Genomic DNA, 14611 nt, shown 5'->3' on the forward strand with positions numbered 1-14611 from the left:
AATACATTCTTTCTGAGGCACGGTATTCGGTTCCACAGGGTGTTTGGTAGAGGGTCCGACAAATTAAGTGAGCGTGTTTGGGGACCCATTTGGAGAATACAAGTTTATAACCTTACCATCCACTTTTTTAAACAATTTTTTTTTGTTATTTTTTTGATTTTCACCGAAATTCTACCTACTTACCACCATAACATTTTTAAAATCTGTTTTAGACTGGATGTTTTTACTTTAGCTTGGTCTCTGATACATCTTTAGGCATCGAAAAGCAAAATGAGATACAATCAATAAAATTACACGGTTATTTTCAACTTGGTCTCTTCAAAAATTTAAAGCTCATGTCAAAAAAACATTGATATATAAAGCAAACACTAATTATATTGTTATATATTCTGTTTGACTTAAAGGTTGACTGGTAGAGAATGCCTTCAGGCATTAAGTCCGCCTTTTGTCCCATTTACTTTGTGGTGGTCAATAAAGTATTTAAATAAATAAAAATAAATAAATAAATACGAGAATATATTAAAGATAACAAAGCGTGGACTTTTAGGCTGTATATATATAAAAAAAGTTCTACAAATACTGTGTTATTAAATGGTGGAAAAGAGTAACTACTGAGTTTCTTGCCGGTTCTTCTAGGTAGAATCTACTTTCCGAAACGGTGATAGCTTTATATTTAATTCAACACTGTAACGTGACGATTCAAAAGTGCTTTTTTTAAATTAGGTTTTGATTTTTTTTTTCAGCATTCATTCATGGGCGTAAAGTGTAAACAGATACGAAAAATGAAGAACTATTTCTTTTGTTGGTGTCTAATTTAATTGTAATTAAATTTTATATTTGTACTACAATGTCATTAAAAATGTATTTAGATAAAATAAATATTTATTGATTGTTATATAATTAAATCGGCTGTAGAACTGTTCTGTAAAACAAACTCGAAGCTCACTGCACAATAAGATTAAGAAATGTTAAGTGACATGTCCCACGTCACACTTCATCGACTGTAATAATAATAACATTTAACAATCGTCATAATTTATCTTGGGAATATAAGTTTTCAACATTTTAAGAGTGAGATCCGAATTGAGTTTTTACAGAATAGTGCTACCTAATTGTAATATTCAGATTTTGATATGAGAGGTAATTTACTCTTAATGAATGAATGTAAAAAATAATAATGTAAGTATTTTTAAGCCGACTTCAAAAAAAGGAAGTGCTCAATTTATTGTACAGTATCGTAATAAGAGTATAGCCTCTTGAGAAGAGTTGGAGTTTATTCTATCACTCTTCTGGAATGCAGGCTTGTAAATACACATTACACATGTTGCAGAATTTCAGTGAAATTCAATACAGCAGGCTTCTTCGCGACGTTTTTCTTCGCCCATTATGAGATAAATTATTAACTCTAATTAAGTACATGAAAATTCTGCGATGCTTGCCTGGATTTGATCTCAAAATCTCCGTATATAATTAAACATATCGTCAGTGGATAGGAAGAAACGCTACAGCGCTATATTTTTACTATTGTGAAATGAGATTTATAAGAAAAACCTTAATACTCATTTTCGAAAAATACCAATTCGGCGCTTAAGCCCTTCTTCCTTTCTAGTCATTAATTATTTTTTTATAAATGCTCGGTAAAAGTTTTATGCTCAGGAACTGATTTTGATGAATCCCTTTGTAGGTTTACAATAATTAGTACTTGAAGTTGTTAAAGCAATTTTTTGAAGTCAGATGAAATTTAAAAAATGTATTTCATATTATATACAGAACATCATTGTTAAATAAGAACAAAATTAATATTGTATTTTCATAAAAATGCAATGTGTGGCGAATTGAAATTTACCGGAAATGCACTTAAGACATTGTTCCATAAATACTGACATACAGCTTATTCCGATGGAAGTAGGAAAAAAGATAAACAAACCTTAGATTTACGTATTTCATGTGATTTGCTAATAGGTCAACTATATTGTGCATTACTAAGATTTTTTGATTAATATATCTTTATTTATATAATACAACACTATTAAACTTAACTACTTATTTCCACTTTAATTTTAATTCAGCCATTCGTTCGCGAATCCATAGTAAATATCATAGATTAATCAAGCTCTCGACCAATGATATCGCGTCAATTTGCAGTCGAATCTTGTTCATTTGGCTTTTTCCTGTTATGGTTGGAATAGAGAATAAGGGGAGTATCTTTATATTCTTATTAGCCCTAAATAAAAAAAATTGCTATCACTGATGTCCTGCCAGTCTCATTCTTCAATAGACAAACAAACTACCCAAAATTTTCAAACTGCCTACTATTGGGGAAGACAGTATGTTTTGATTAGTTTAAGTAAGTGACCCAGTGTGAGGAAAGTGTGTAGACCTTTTTACACGCTTTTGAAATAAAAAAAATAATCATTCTTAATTAAATTTTATACAATCAAACGCAATACTTACATAACATAACATTATCAGCCCGCAAATTTCCGAATGCTAAAGCCTCCTCTCCCTTTGAGAAGAAGGTTTGGATCATTTTCCACCACGCTGCTCCAATACGGCTTTTTGGATACACATGTGGCAGATTTTCGTTTAAATTAGACATGTTTCTTCACGATGTTTCCTTCATCGCCGACCACGAGATGAATTAATTATAAATTAAGCTCATGAAATTCAGTGGTGCTTGCCTGTCTGCCTTGCGTTCTAATCACTGAGCTATCTCAGTTAATTACCAATAATTGGTATGTAACATGGTATAGACTCTAAGAGTCGCTGGATATTTAAAAGCGCATTCACAGTCGCAAGACCCATTTGCACCATAGAAATTGACGTAAAGGCTATTGTGTCATTTTCTATGAGAATGTGGAACATAGATGACCTATTCATTCATTTACCTTACTATTCTTTTCATAGAAAATATCACATGAAAAAAAGGGATAGTTTCGTAGTCTATATAATTAGGGTTTCGTACAAGTAAAAGAAAAAAGGAACCCATATAAGATCACTTAATTTACCATCTGTCCGTCTGTCCATCAAGACCATTTTCCACAGCAGCGCGTATGTATCAAGTGCAATACCAGATACTGAAATCTGCAGCCCTCGTTGTAAAAAAAATAAAATATCTAAGTCTACTTAATCATAAAATATATATTATGATGGTAGTGTAAATATTCATGATTCAAAATCGCTTTATTACAAAATAAATTTGATTTGATTTGATTTAACAGCAGTTCTGATGTATATATATAGCGAAATACCACTCACTTATTAATCACGAAATTTCAGATATAATAACACCCACAAACTCGAAATTTGGCAGGTAGTTTCCTTATAAGATATAGAAACCCGCTAACCTCACCCCTAATGAAGAAAACGGGGGTTGGAAGTTTGTGTTTTACAAATTTCGCGCGGATAAAGCCGCGTTCAGCTAATATTTATTCCGATCGTAGTATTGCAAGAACATAAAATTCACACATGTGACGTTAATAGTGCGATAATACCTTCTCCGAAGCGCTACATCTTCTTGGAATGTATTTATGTATATGTTACTGTAAAAGCTCGAAATAAGGTAAATCTTAAAATTTTTAGTAAAACCTACGATTTACCGACATGAGTTGGTGAATGTAAGAATTTATTATAAAGAGAGGACTTTTTCGGACTTTTACCATTCCAACCTAATCGAACCTAAAATGTAAATCCTGAGATTTACCAAGTGAATGATGGTAAAAGTTCGAATCCCAAAGTTTTATGGACATTTACGGTTCATAATCGGTAAATCTCAGGTTTTACTGGAAAATCTTATGATTTACCGTAGTTCGAGCTTTTACAGTAACATACATAGATAGATAGATAATATCTTTGATTAAATATTATGAACATACAAAAAAATTGGCAAATCTTTAAATTAAATAATACTTAACTTTGGAATAACATTATTTAACCCTTAAGGTCAGCTGTTGGCTCCGATATAGGTTAAACACCTAAGCCATTATGTTGCTACGTTCTGTATAATTATTTGTGTTAAGTGTATCGTGACCTGTTAAACGATTATGTAATCACGTTTCAATATTGCCTTTTCATATTTCATGAATGATTGTAGTTATATTATTCGTTAGTCAGTTAATATTAATTGATGAATTATTTGTTATTCTTTAATAAAAACGGTTATTTAAATAATGAACTCAATTAAGTTCCCTTTCTAGTTTGAAAGTTTGTATTGTTTTAAAATTTGTATATTGCTTGCTGCTTAAATATACTTGGACATCAAATAATGTTGAAGTTGTTTTAATTTTGAATAATAATGATTTGAAATATCGAAGTCGTTTTAGACGTGTGGGCGTATGTATCTAATTAACTACGCAAGTACATACATACAAACAGACACACATACATACATATATTCGTAAACTTTTCTCATTTCACATCTGGCCACGATTGTGTTTACTATATTGGTTCATTTCTTCTTTTTGTATTAAAAGCTTGCAACTTGTGTCCGTTTTCTGTATTTCCCTTGGTGGTCATCCATCGCCATTGCTATAGCACAGCGCCAATGCACCTGGAACACCTGTGGAGCTAATATGTTATGCCTATACTTACTCCTCTTTCAAACTGGAACAGAACAATACTAAGTTCTGCTATTTGGCTGGCTTTGGTTTGATATCTACCCAGATAGGAATGATCAAAGCCCTACTACCAAGTACAAGCCCATTTACTATAAATGATGAGAAGATATTTTACGCAGGTAAAGTCTGTGGAGTCTCATTACACGGGCTAGATGCTTATATAAGTAATAGTAGTATTCTTAGTAATCCTTCGAGTATTTCAGCAAATAAAATTTATGAATTTGTTAGTAATTATCTCAAGCTGATTTAGTCTTACTTTTTGAAACAATTTTGATTGAATTTAGCGTGTAACGATGAGGCCGACAGGCTGCCTATAAAGGCATCTTAAAAATACTAGAATAAAAAAAGTAATAGTCGTATTTGCGACAGCATTTTTCAAGAGCTAATGGTTCATTGTTTGTACAGCCGAAATGGTACGTTTTGACTAACGTATCTAACAAAATCGAAAATGTATCTAATAATATTCAAATAACCACGTTGAATTATCATTTTACAGGATTAATTAAATTTAAAGCTACCAATGTTCAATGTTCGGGATGTACAGTCTACAGAATATATAGTCCAGGAGCTTAGTCGTTAATTAAGAAAATTTTGTAATCTTTTCCCCAATAATAATAATCTTCATTTCTGTCTTTGGAAATATCCGTAAAGATAAACGTGGTGATGATGATATCGTCATGGCGGCTAATCTCAAGGAAGACCAGCCAACTACGCAGTATATATATAGTAGTATGTGTGGTGCACACAGGTGCACTCTCTACTCCCTCTCATAATTCGATGACGCGGCAAATACGATACGACTGGAAAGAGTTCAAGTGATCACCAACATTCACGTGTTTCCGAGGAATGGAATTGTATTCACTTCCAACTTTCAGATTCCAGATGGTTACCGAGAAATGTTAATGAAAAACCCAATAACTTTTTATTAGCTCCATCTAATGTTTGAACCCAGGACCTTGGCAACTGCGGCTTTATGTAAATGTTACTGAATACAACCAAATTAACGATATAATAGGTTCCTGTTGTGTATTGTTTCCAATGTGTATTGACAGTAGAAATTGGCGAACTCAGGTCAATTTATTCACAAAACGTTATTTAGGTAGCCAAAACCATTCGTTATTCTGGGTAATCTGTATAAAGAGATACTTTATAGAGAATTATTATGAAATATGTGTATTGTTTGGTATTATTATATTACCTCCAGGACGCGCTAAAACGTAGCTTAAAGAGAATTAAGATTAAAGAAAGATTAATTTAAAGGATGATACATTCTTCAAAGCCAAATCTCATCTCCATCTGATAGAAATATCGAGTTAGGTTATAAATATTTCATGATTAATAACTGTACTAATATATATTTACAATACTAATGACTTCTTAGTTGATTGCAAAACTTTGAAATTATATGATCGCCCCCAGGCTATTTTAAATAACAAAAATATATTTACCACTGTAAAATATGACATTTAAAAAAAAATCGGTAAATCTTAGGTTTTACTGGAAAATCTTAAGATTTACCGTAGTTCGAGCTTTTACAGTAACTTGTCATTTAAAAACAAGTCCTGCTGATTTTCTTTCGCCGGCTATTTTTATGTCCGAGGTATATTAGATTTTTAAGTATCATTAAACAAGTGTAACACTATTGAATAATTTTGGCTATGATATTATTAAACGTCTCATTTGTATATGAAACTATTATTAAGATACCATTTAGTTCTTAACTAAATGTGTCAGTTTTACATTGTGTTAGTTATTTTGTTGGTGATCTAATAAATTAAATAACAAAAGAACTCCTGAATCATGGCGGGTTATTAAAATGATATTTTCTATCGAAAAACTTTAGTACACAACCTGTCACGTTAAACACGTAGTACTGTTTATCCTGACTCTGAACTCTTTGAGGTTCTGTCGTACTGCCATCCCATCCGATTATGAAAGTGAGTGATATTGAGTGGGGCTTGTGTTTATGTTGTACAAAATTTTAAACTATTAAATAACATTTACCCTATACTAATAGAAGTAGTAAAGATAAACAAACCTTTGATTTGCATATTCCAGGTGATTTGCTAAGCAGATGATGTGTGTTATTCAATACAGAGAGTTTGTGATTAATATATCTTTAGAAATCAATACGATCACACTGCACTATTTATAACAACATCTCCGACAATCGAAACGCCATTTTTTCACAATTCCATAATCATTATCATAGATTATTTAAAATCTCGAACAATTATGTCACGTCAGTTGATAATGGAAATGTTGCGTATAATAGAAATTACTTTTAGCCATAACGTGTCGTCATTTACTAGAACGTCATTGGCTAAAACTATTAAAATGTGTGTATTTGATTTATCACGTGATAATAAATTGAATTAATGTATTGTTGAAATATGTATTTTAAGTACGTAAACGCTTAGATAATTGGATCGTTTTGTGCAATATGTTCCAACCCGTTCACACACACACAGATATATACACACACACACACAATATTATGTATATTATTTTAAGAAAATTTCATTACATTATATACCAAGTACTGTCACTATAAAAGTGGTTTCCACTTATAAATTTTAATAAATTTTGTTAGTATTTCTGTGGGTTGGAACATTTCTGCAAAATTCGATGGATTATTGTCGTCCACACTCTGTGTAGGCGATCTGGTTAATAAGAATAACGTAAAATACCACTGTCAATTTTGAATGATTGTGAGAAACATTTTAAATTATCAATTTGTATATAATTATTTTAAATGTTAAATGTATATGTTGTGTTCTTGAATGTAAAAAGTATTAATGCACTGTTTTAAGCAAATTTTTCAACTAAGAAAGCCAAGCTCAATAATTATAGTATTGTTGGGAAAATTTTATTAAATCATTAGTTAAGTAAAATCATTCTTTTAATAATTACTTGTCTTATTAAATTATGATGTAAATAATAATAAAAAAATAATTCTAATGATTGTTTTTTAATAAATCTGTTATAGATTGTAATCGTTGTACTCAACTGTAAGTTGTTTATATGATAAGGCTAATTACGTATTTATTGTAAATATATTATAAATATAATGATAAATATTATCATTTGTATTATTTTTGTAAAAAAAAAAATAATAATTGAAAAGTATGATTGACCATTAAAAATCCGAATTCTACGAAATTGTTTTATTGTTTTTTATTCATCCCTAATAATACCCATATAATGTGTTTCTTAAGCGATTGAAATATCAATAGAGATTATAATATCAGTACTAAATAATTAACATTTTATATCACTCGTATGTAGCCTGTACTCATTCCACCTTCAAACGGGAACACGACAAAAATGAGTAATCTACCTTTTTTTAGCATCAGCAGCCTGTAAGTTTTCCCACTGCTGGGCTAAAGGCCTCCTCTCCCTTTGAGGAGAAGGTTTGGAGCATATTCCACCACGCTGCTCCAATGCGGATTGGCGGAATACACATGTGGCAGAATTTCGTTGAAATTAGACACATGCAGGTTTCCTCACGATGTTTTCCTTCACCGCCGAGCACGAGATGAATTATAAACACAAATTAAGCACATGAAAATTCAGTGGTGCCTGCCTGGGTTTGAACCCGAAATCATCGGTTAAGATGCACGTGTTCTAACCACTGGGCCATCTCGGCTCTTAAATCTACCTAGGCTTGTACAAAGCACATACACACATATTTAACGTGTCCTTTGTCATTTGTAACCAGTTAAATTGTATGTCATAAAATAACATAATAAAATCTTATATTTTTGCTATAGTTTTTAGTAATTAATTCATTATAATACAATGTAAGAAACGTTTATATTATTAATTAAATAATTAAAATAGTATACGACGAAAATATATAATATAAAATGAATTAAAGAAAAACACGCCGTCCAAAAGACTGTACTGTGTCATTATTGAATTAAATTGAATAAAAATAAATAAGGTTCTTTACGTGCTAATGAAAAAAACAACACATTCAACGTCATTCTGTTTAATATTAAATATTCATTCTCATTGGTTTTTAAAAACAATTGCTCAGAAAGTGAAACAAAAGATGGAAGCAAATGAATAGCGAAAATAAATAAAGCGCGTCCACAGCGGTCGCATTATTTACGAAGACGAGGACATACTATAACAATGAGCGCTTCTGATACAAATCAACAAAAGCAACTCTATCATATACAGGGTTATTGGTAATTCGACGTATTCCCGTTAGGAGGTAAAAGGCATACCCCCATATGCATGATGCAAAAGTGAACCATTTTTGAGTTGTCATGGTTTTTACATTTTTTTCAAAATAAGTCAAAAATGCAACTTCAAAAATTTATTTAAAAAAAGAGTACCAATTAAAATCTATTTTTTTCTTCTGATTTATAAAAAACGATTAAACACTGGTTATTTGTCAATATTAAAAAAATAATTATCGGTCGAATACGAAACGATATTATTTCAATTTAATTTTCCACAAAAATGCCTTAAGAAATATGAAATTATATTTTTATGTTTATAATTGAAGACTAAACATGCATATGTATTAAAAAATATATAAATGTTTAATGCAAATAATGTTATAATTAATTTTGACGTAACTATTAATATACTTAATGCTTCGCAATTGTGTTAACATATAATGAAGCGTTATAATCGGTCGAATGGCTCACTGTAACTGCTAAGAGTAAGTACGCCCGTAATCGGGCTTAGCGAGAAACCGTGCTATTCAGACCTTACTTATAAGCTTACGAGACTCAACCACGCGGTCCTATTGTAGACGCGCCTTTATGTCCTTATGGTTTGACACACATATTTTATTAAATAGAGCGAATAAATTGTTAATGTGACAATGCATGCACTTACAAACGGTTTAAAAATACTTTAAAAGTTCAACTGGAGAAGACTGAAAAAAGAAAGCTACTTACAGACTTTATATGATTATACACAATCAATAACATCCCTTATATAATATATTATACTAAATTTCCTTGATTACTTAAATTGTATCAAAAATAATAATTACTTGATATTAGTTAAGTAAATAGAAATTACTAACAGTATTTTAAACGGGATATTTAACATTTTAAATAATATGTATAATCATATATAGTCTGTAAGTAGCTTTCTTTTTTCAGTCTTCTCCAGCTGAACTTTGAACGGGTAGATGTTGTGAATATCTACCCGCAAACGTCAGTCTCGTGAACAAGACATTCGTAGATAATGTCGAAATATCGAGCTCCACCAAATAAAAATAAAAAACATGGTAAATATCCCGTTTTAAATACTGTTAGTAATAAAAATAACCATGTTAATTTAAAATCTTAAATAGAAATTATTTTTTAAAATTAATTTGTATAATAAAATAATTATTACGACGATTTCACAAATTCAATAGGTATATCGGCCATGATGAAGAAAGCGTTGTTAGTAGTAGTTTTCAATGAAAATAAATATTTAAAAGACTGATACCCCCAATACCGTGTAAATCTAAAATAATTGCAAACTGAGGCAGTTGCATACAACTTTTAGCTAATTAATTTCGTAGTTCAAATCCTGCTCTGGGTAAAAAATTACAACGGCGAGTCTAGTTCGTTACCAGAATATATTTTAATCATCATTTTATAAAAATTCCCAGTGATTTGAAGATGGCTGCATATAAAAAAAAATCGGTTTCGGTCTCATTTCGAAGAGCTTCAGCCGTAGATGTTCAGAAAATTAAAGAGGATTCTTGATTGTAAATTATTAAATTGATACAATTTAACAAAGCGGAAAAAAGTTACTGGCCGGTTAGACTTAAGCAAAATTAAAGTACCTAAATTGTTTTCGATAAACTACAATTCTAACTGAACTAATGTATACTATTTGATATCAAAAATTTTATTTAAAAGAGAATCCCATCAAAAACATAAATGTAAAAATGAGAGCCAAGTTAAATATTATGATATATACCTTGGTTGTTGACTTCAACGACAAAAGAAGTGAGATCTAAATTTTTGCCAAGTTAAATAGCCCTTCTGAAATTTATTTATAACTACATAAAATAGCATTTCTTCTTATAACTTGGGATAATATTTTGTTGCCTAAGGTCTGACTTGGCTAGTTCTCATATAAGAATTATATTATAGCCTTCGTAAGTTCTAAGCCTTTACAAATGAATTATAAACACAAATTAAGCACGCAAATATTCAATGGTACTTGTCTAGATATGAACTCGCAATATCTGGTTAAGGTTAATGTTTTCTAGTGACTGGACCATCGCAGCTCTTAATGTACGTATATACTAACTAAGCAATACTGAGCTGTCCTCCATTCTTCTTAGATGTTCTGAGTTATAATTTGTTATTCTAAACACAAACTACAAGTTGTGTTTATAAACATATAAGAACTAGCCAAGTCAGACCTTAGGCAACAATATATTATCCCAAGTTATAAGAAGAAATGCTATTTTATGTAGTTATAAATAAATTTCAGAAGGGCTATTTAACTTGGCAAAAATTTAGATCTCACTTCTTTTGTCGTTGAAGTCAACAACCAAGGTATATATCATAATATTTAACTTGGCTCTCATTTTTACATTTATGTTTTTGATGGGATATCACTACTTTTTGTATATAAATTATTAATAGGTACTTATTAATAACAAAATTAATACCAAATGGTTTTTGTTAAGCTATTCTATTTTCCTACGTTTACGGGGTATAATTGTCTTTTTTTTGATACGTTCTTATTTTTCTTGTAGGTACCTCTGAAATGTTCGAGTGAATTGCCCATTCAGTGACCGGATTTTTTTTTACGCGTTTTCTGTTTATACTTAATTTGGCCAAGTAGGGGTGGTATAACGTGCGCAGACGGTTGTACTCTACAATAGAGCTCTCTTGTGTCTTGATTTGAATTGGACCTAAATTGATAAGATGTACTCCATCTGAGGTTTTAACTCTAGAGAGGCCAACGTAAGCCTGCTCTTTACTTAATATAGAGGAGCCTATGTCGAAAAGAGCACCGTCAAGGCGAAGGCCTTGTAATTTGTGTATAATAGTAGAATATGCTAAGCAAATAGAGAATTATTTCCTTTGAACATATATGTACATTACTTAATATCTGTAACTTGGTTTTGACTTCTAGTTCGCAAATTAAATTATGTTTGAATTGAATTGTTATTTTACGTGCGCTATTGCTGTTATCGACGTCCCCAATGTACCTTCTCTATTTTTCCATTGGACCCATTCATCAGTCCTTTGCTGACATCAGCATGCTTGCTCGATACTGTTCTTCCAAGCAATAAGGATCCCCGTTTGTAGCGCTAGAGTACAAACTTAAATCATTCCAGTTACGATATACATACTCTACTACAATCTCATGAGCGCGGTTGCCACTCGCTCAGACACGTCCGCGTTAAGGTTTAATCGCAACGCTCCTAACCCGCTGCTCCGGCGTCGCGTCGCGCGCCGTGTACCGAAATGCCTATTATTATTTTTTTTTTAAGTATAATTATTTGGCACCATTGATGTGCGCTAAATGCTAGTTAATAACGTAATAAATACGAAAGTCGGCTATACTCATAAGTACTAAAACGGAAATATTTGAATTTAAAAAACTTAAGGGTGGTATTCAACTTGTTATATATTCACGTGAAGACCTTAAAATCCACTTGAAGACCGGCTGTCATAAGTTTTGATTGCTGGTTCTTACATCATTTTTTTATTATTACAGTTATTACAGGAACTAAGTATATAAGTGTTCCTATAGACCCAATAAAATGAAAAATTATAATAAAATGATAAAAAATTACCAGTTTCAGATTTTTTCCTTTATATTGGCCTAATTATCTACCTGCATGCCAAATTTGAACTTTCTAGGTCACCTGGAAGTAGGATATAGTTTTGATCTATAGGTCAGTCAGTGATAAAAATGACGATTTTTAGACGTTAATATCTAAATAACCATTTGAGATGCGTTTATGAAATTTGGAACACATATGTATCTCGCGAGTCTTAATATATGAGCCAAATTTGACACATCTATGTCAAATAGTTTTTGAGTTATGAGGAGGTCAAAAGTGGCTCCAAATGGTTCGTGTAATATTACACACGGTGCTACTAGCCAGTTCTGTTACTAGAACTTGGCTGACACGCTACCGCGTGTCTAGATAAACGCGAAGTGTCGCGGGAGACCTACTAGTTAAAAGTAGCTAGTTCCAGAACGCTAATTGGACTGACTACTTTAACATCGTTCAGAATCTGTAGATCTTGCACGATTACTAAAAACACAAATGCCAACTGCCTTTTATGCACTTACTTCTTAATTTAAAAAAAGAAGTTATCGTATATTAAGGAACTGACTTAACATACGGTTCCTACTAGTTCGGTTGTTAGTGTTGTATTATTAATATCTGTAAAAATAAGGACCACAATGAAGTTAATATTATTAATTACTCCACTTACACACACATATTTTGACGTATCATTATAATCGCTCGAAATGCCAATCTGGTTCGTGTGCAAAAAACAAATCAATCAGGCTAAGGCTAAGCGTTTGATTGAAATGTTTAATTACACTGGCGAGTTCATTGTTTATTCATTGAATTTTAATCAATCTATATTCCTGTTATGGGATTAGGCATATGAGGGATTTAAGGTAAAAATATAACGTCCAATTATCGGAGCATATAAGAGAAAAGAGTGCACTTTTTTAGTTCAATAATTACGTTCCAAAATAACACTTTTCAACTGACGCATTTTTATAATTTAGTTCTTACTGTTGAAATAAATTTTAAAGGCTATACATGCTGTGTATTTTTTATGAAACAGGATATTTAATTCATTAGAACTGGACGGCGGATGACATGCGGGAGTGGTTATCAAAAAAGGCTTATTTTTTACGTGACGTGTTAAACGGATTGCCCTTTACATGGATTGATTGATTTTTACCAAACCGCCAATATTATAATTTGATATAGTTCCTACTGTACATTTAAAAATATATATATAAAATATAAATAATATTAAAATTGACTTTTAATTTCTTAATAATGCCTCTATTAATATTTTTAATTGTCATAAAATTCATTATTTCTGGAAATAATATATAAACAAGTATTTCCCAACGACTTAAGCAGTAGTGTAAATCCTGTATGCAACACAATATAATCTAAATACGTCAAAAAAATCGAGAAAATCTTAACTTCAAAAAGTATACATTCGTACCATCCCTGGTGGGGATCGAACCCACGACCTTTGGATTAGAAGTCCAACGCGCTATCCTCTGCGCCACAGGGACATTGAGTATAGACTTGAAAATACTGAACCGTATATTATTAGATAATAAAAATAGTTATTAGAATAAATATTACGATTTATATTAACATATACTAAATTAAATCCTATGGGGAAAGAGCCAGTGACCTGTAATATAGGTCTATGCCTATAATAGCCACCAACTCCGTACATAATTTAGTTTAAAATTTGATCTTGTTTTTACGAAGATAAATAAACATTTATTTAAATATATATATATACTATGACAATAACGGGTAACCGAGAAGCTATGTGGAAACCGGCTGTCATGGTATGGGCATGTTATGCGGAGGAATGAGGTCCAAGTTGTAAGGAAAGTCTTGAGCATGGATGTGATTGGATATAGAGGTAGGGGATGACCAAAGAAACGATGGATGGTTTGTGTGAACGACGATATGGTTAAAAAGAATGTTACTTGTGAGATGACGTCCGACAGAGAAGTATGGAAGGAGAAGACATGCTGCGACGACCTCAAGTCAAAATTGGGATAAGGGCAGGAGGATCATGACGATGATGACGATGACTTACAATTGTATGATATATTTACAATTCATCTCGTGCTCGGCGGTGAAGGAAAACATCGCGAGGAAACCTGCAACGAAATTCTACTACACGTTTATCCACCAACCTACATTGGAGCAGCGTGGTGGAATATGCTCCAAACATTCTCCTCAAAAGGAAAGTAGGCCTTAGCCCAGCAGTGGGAAA

The 14611-nt window shown here is 31.6% G+C and overlaps 1 protein-coding gene and 1 non-coding gene across 4 annotated transcripts in view; one reads left to right on the forward strand and one right to left on the reverse strand.

Moving 5' to 3' along the window:
• LOC125065258 (tachykinin-like peptides receptor 86C) overlaps positions 1-1632 on the forward strand; it is an 84735-nt gene extending 83103 nt beyond the window's left edge. For all 3 annotated transcript variants that reach the window (XM_047672776.1, XM_047672774.1, XM_047672775.1), the window contains one exon: positions 744-1632. Coding sequence is in view for 2 of the 3 variants with exons in the window: in XM_047672774.1 (XP_047528730.1) it covers positions 744-769 (26 nt within the window). In the remaining variant the exon portion in view is untranslated. The remainder of the gene's footprint in view (positions 1-743) is intronic.
• Positions 1633-13813: 12181 nt separating this feature from the next.
• Positions 13814-13886, reverse strand: Trnar-ucu. The gene has a single exon. It is a non-coding gene; the product is annotated as a tRNA-Arg (tRNA).
• Between the last annotated feature and the right edge of the window lie 725 nt (positions 13887-14611).

The sequence above is a fragment of the Vanessa atalanta genome, chromosome 7, assembly GCF_905147765.1.
Source record: "Vanessa atalanta chromosome 7, ilVanAtal1.2, whole genome shotgun sequence".
NCBI lineage: Eukaryota > Metazoa > Arthropoda > Insecta > Lepidoptera > Nymphalidae > Vanessa > Vanessa atalanta.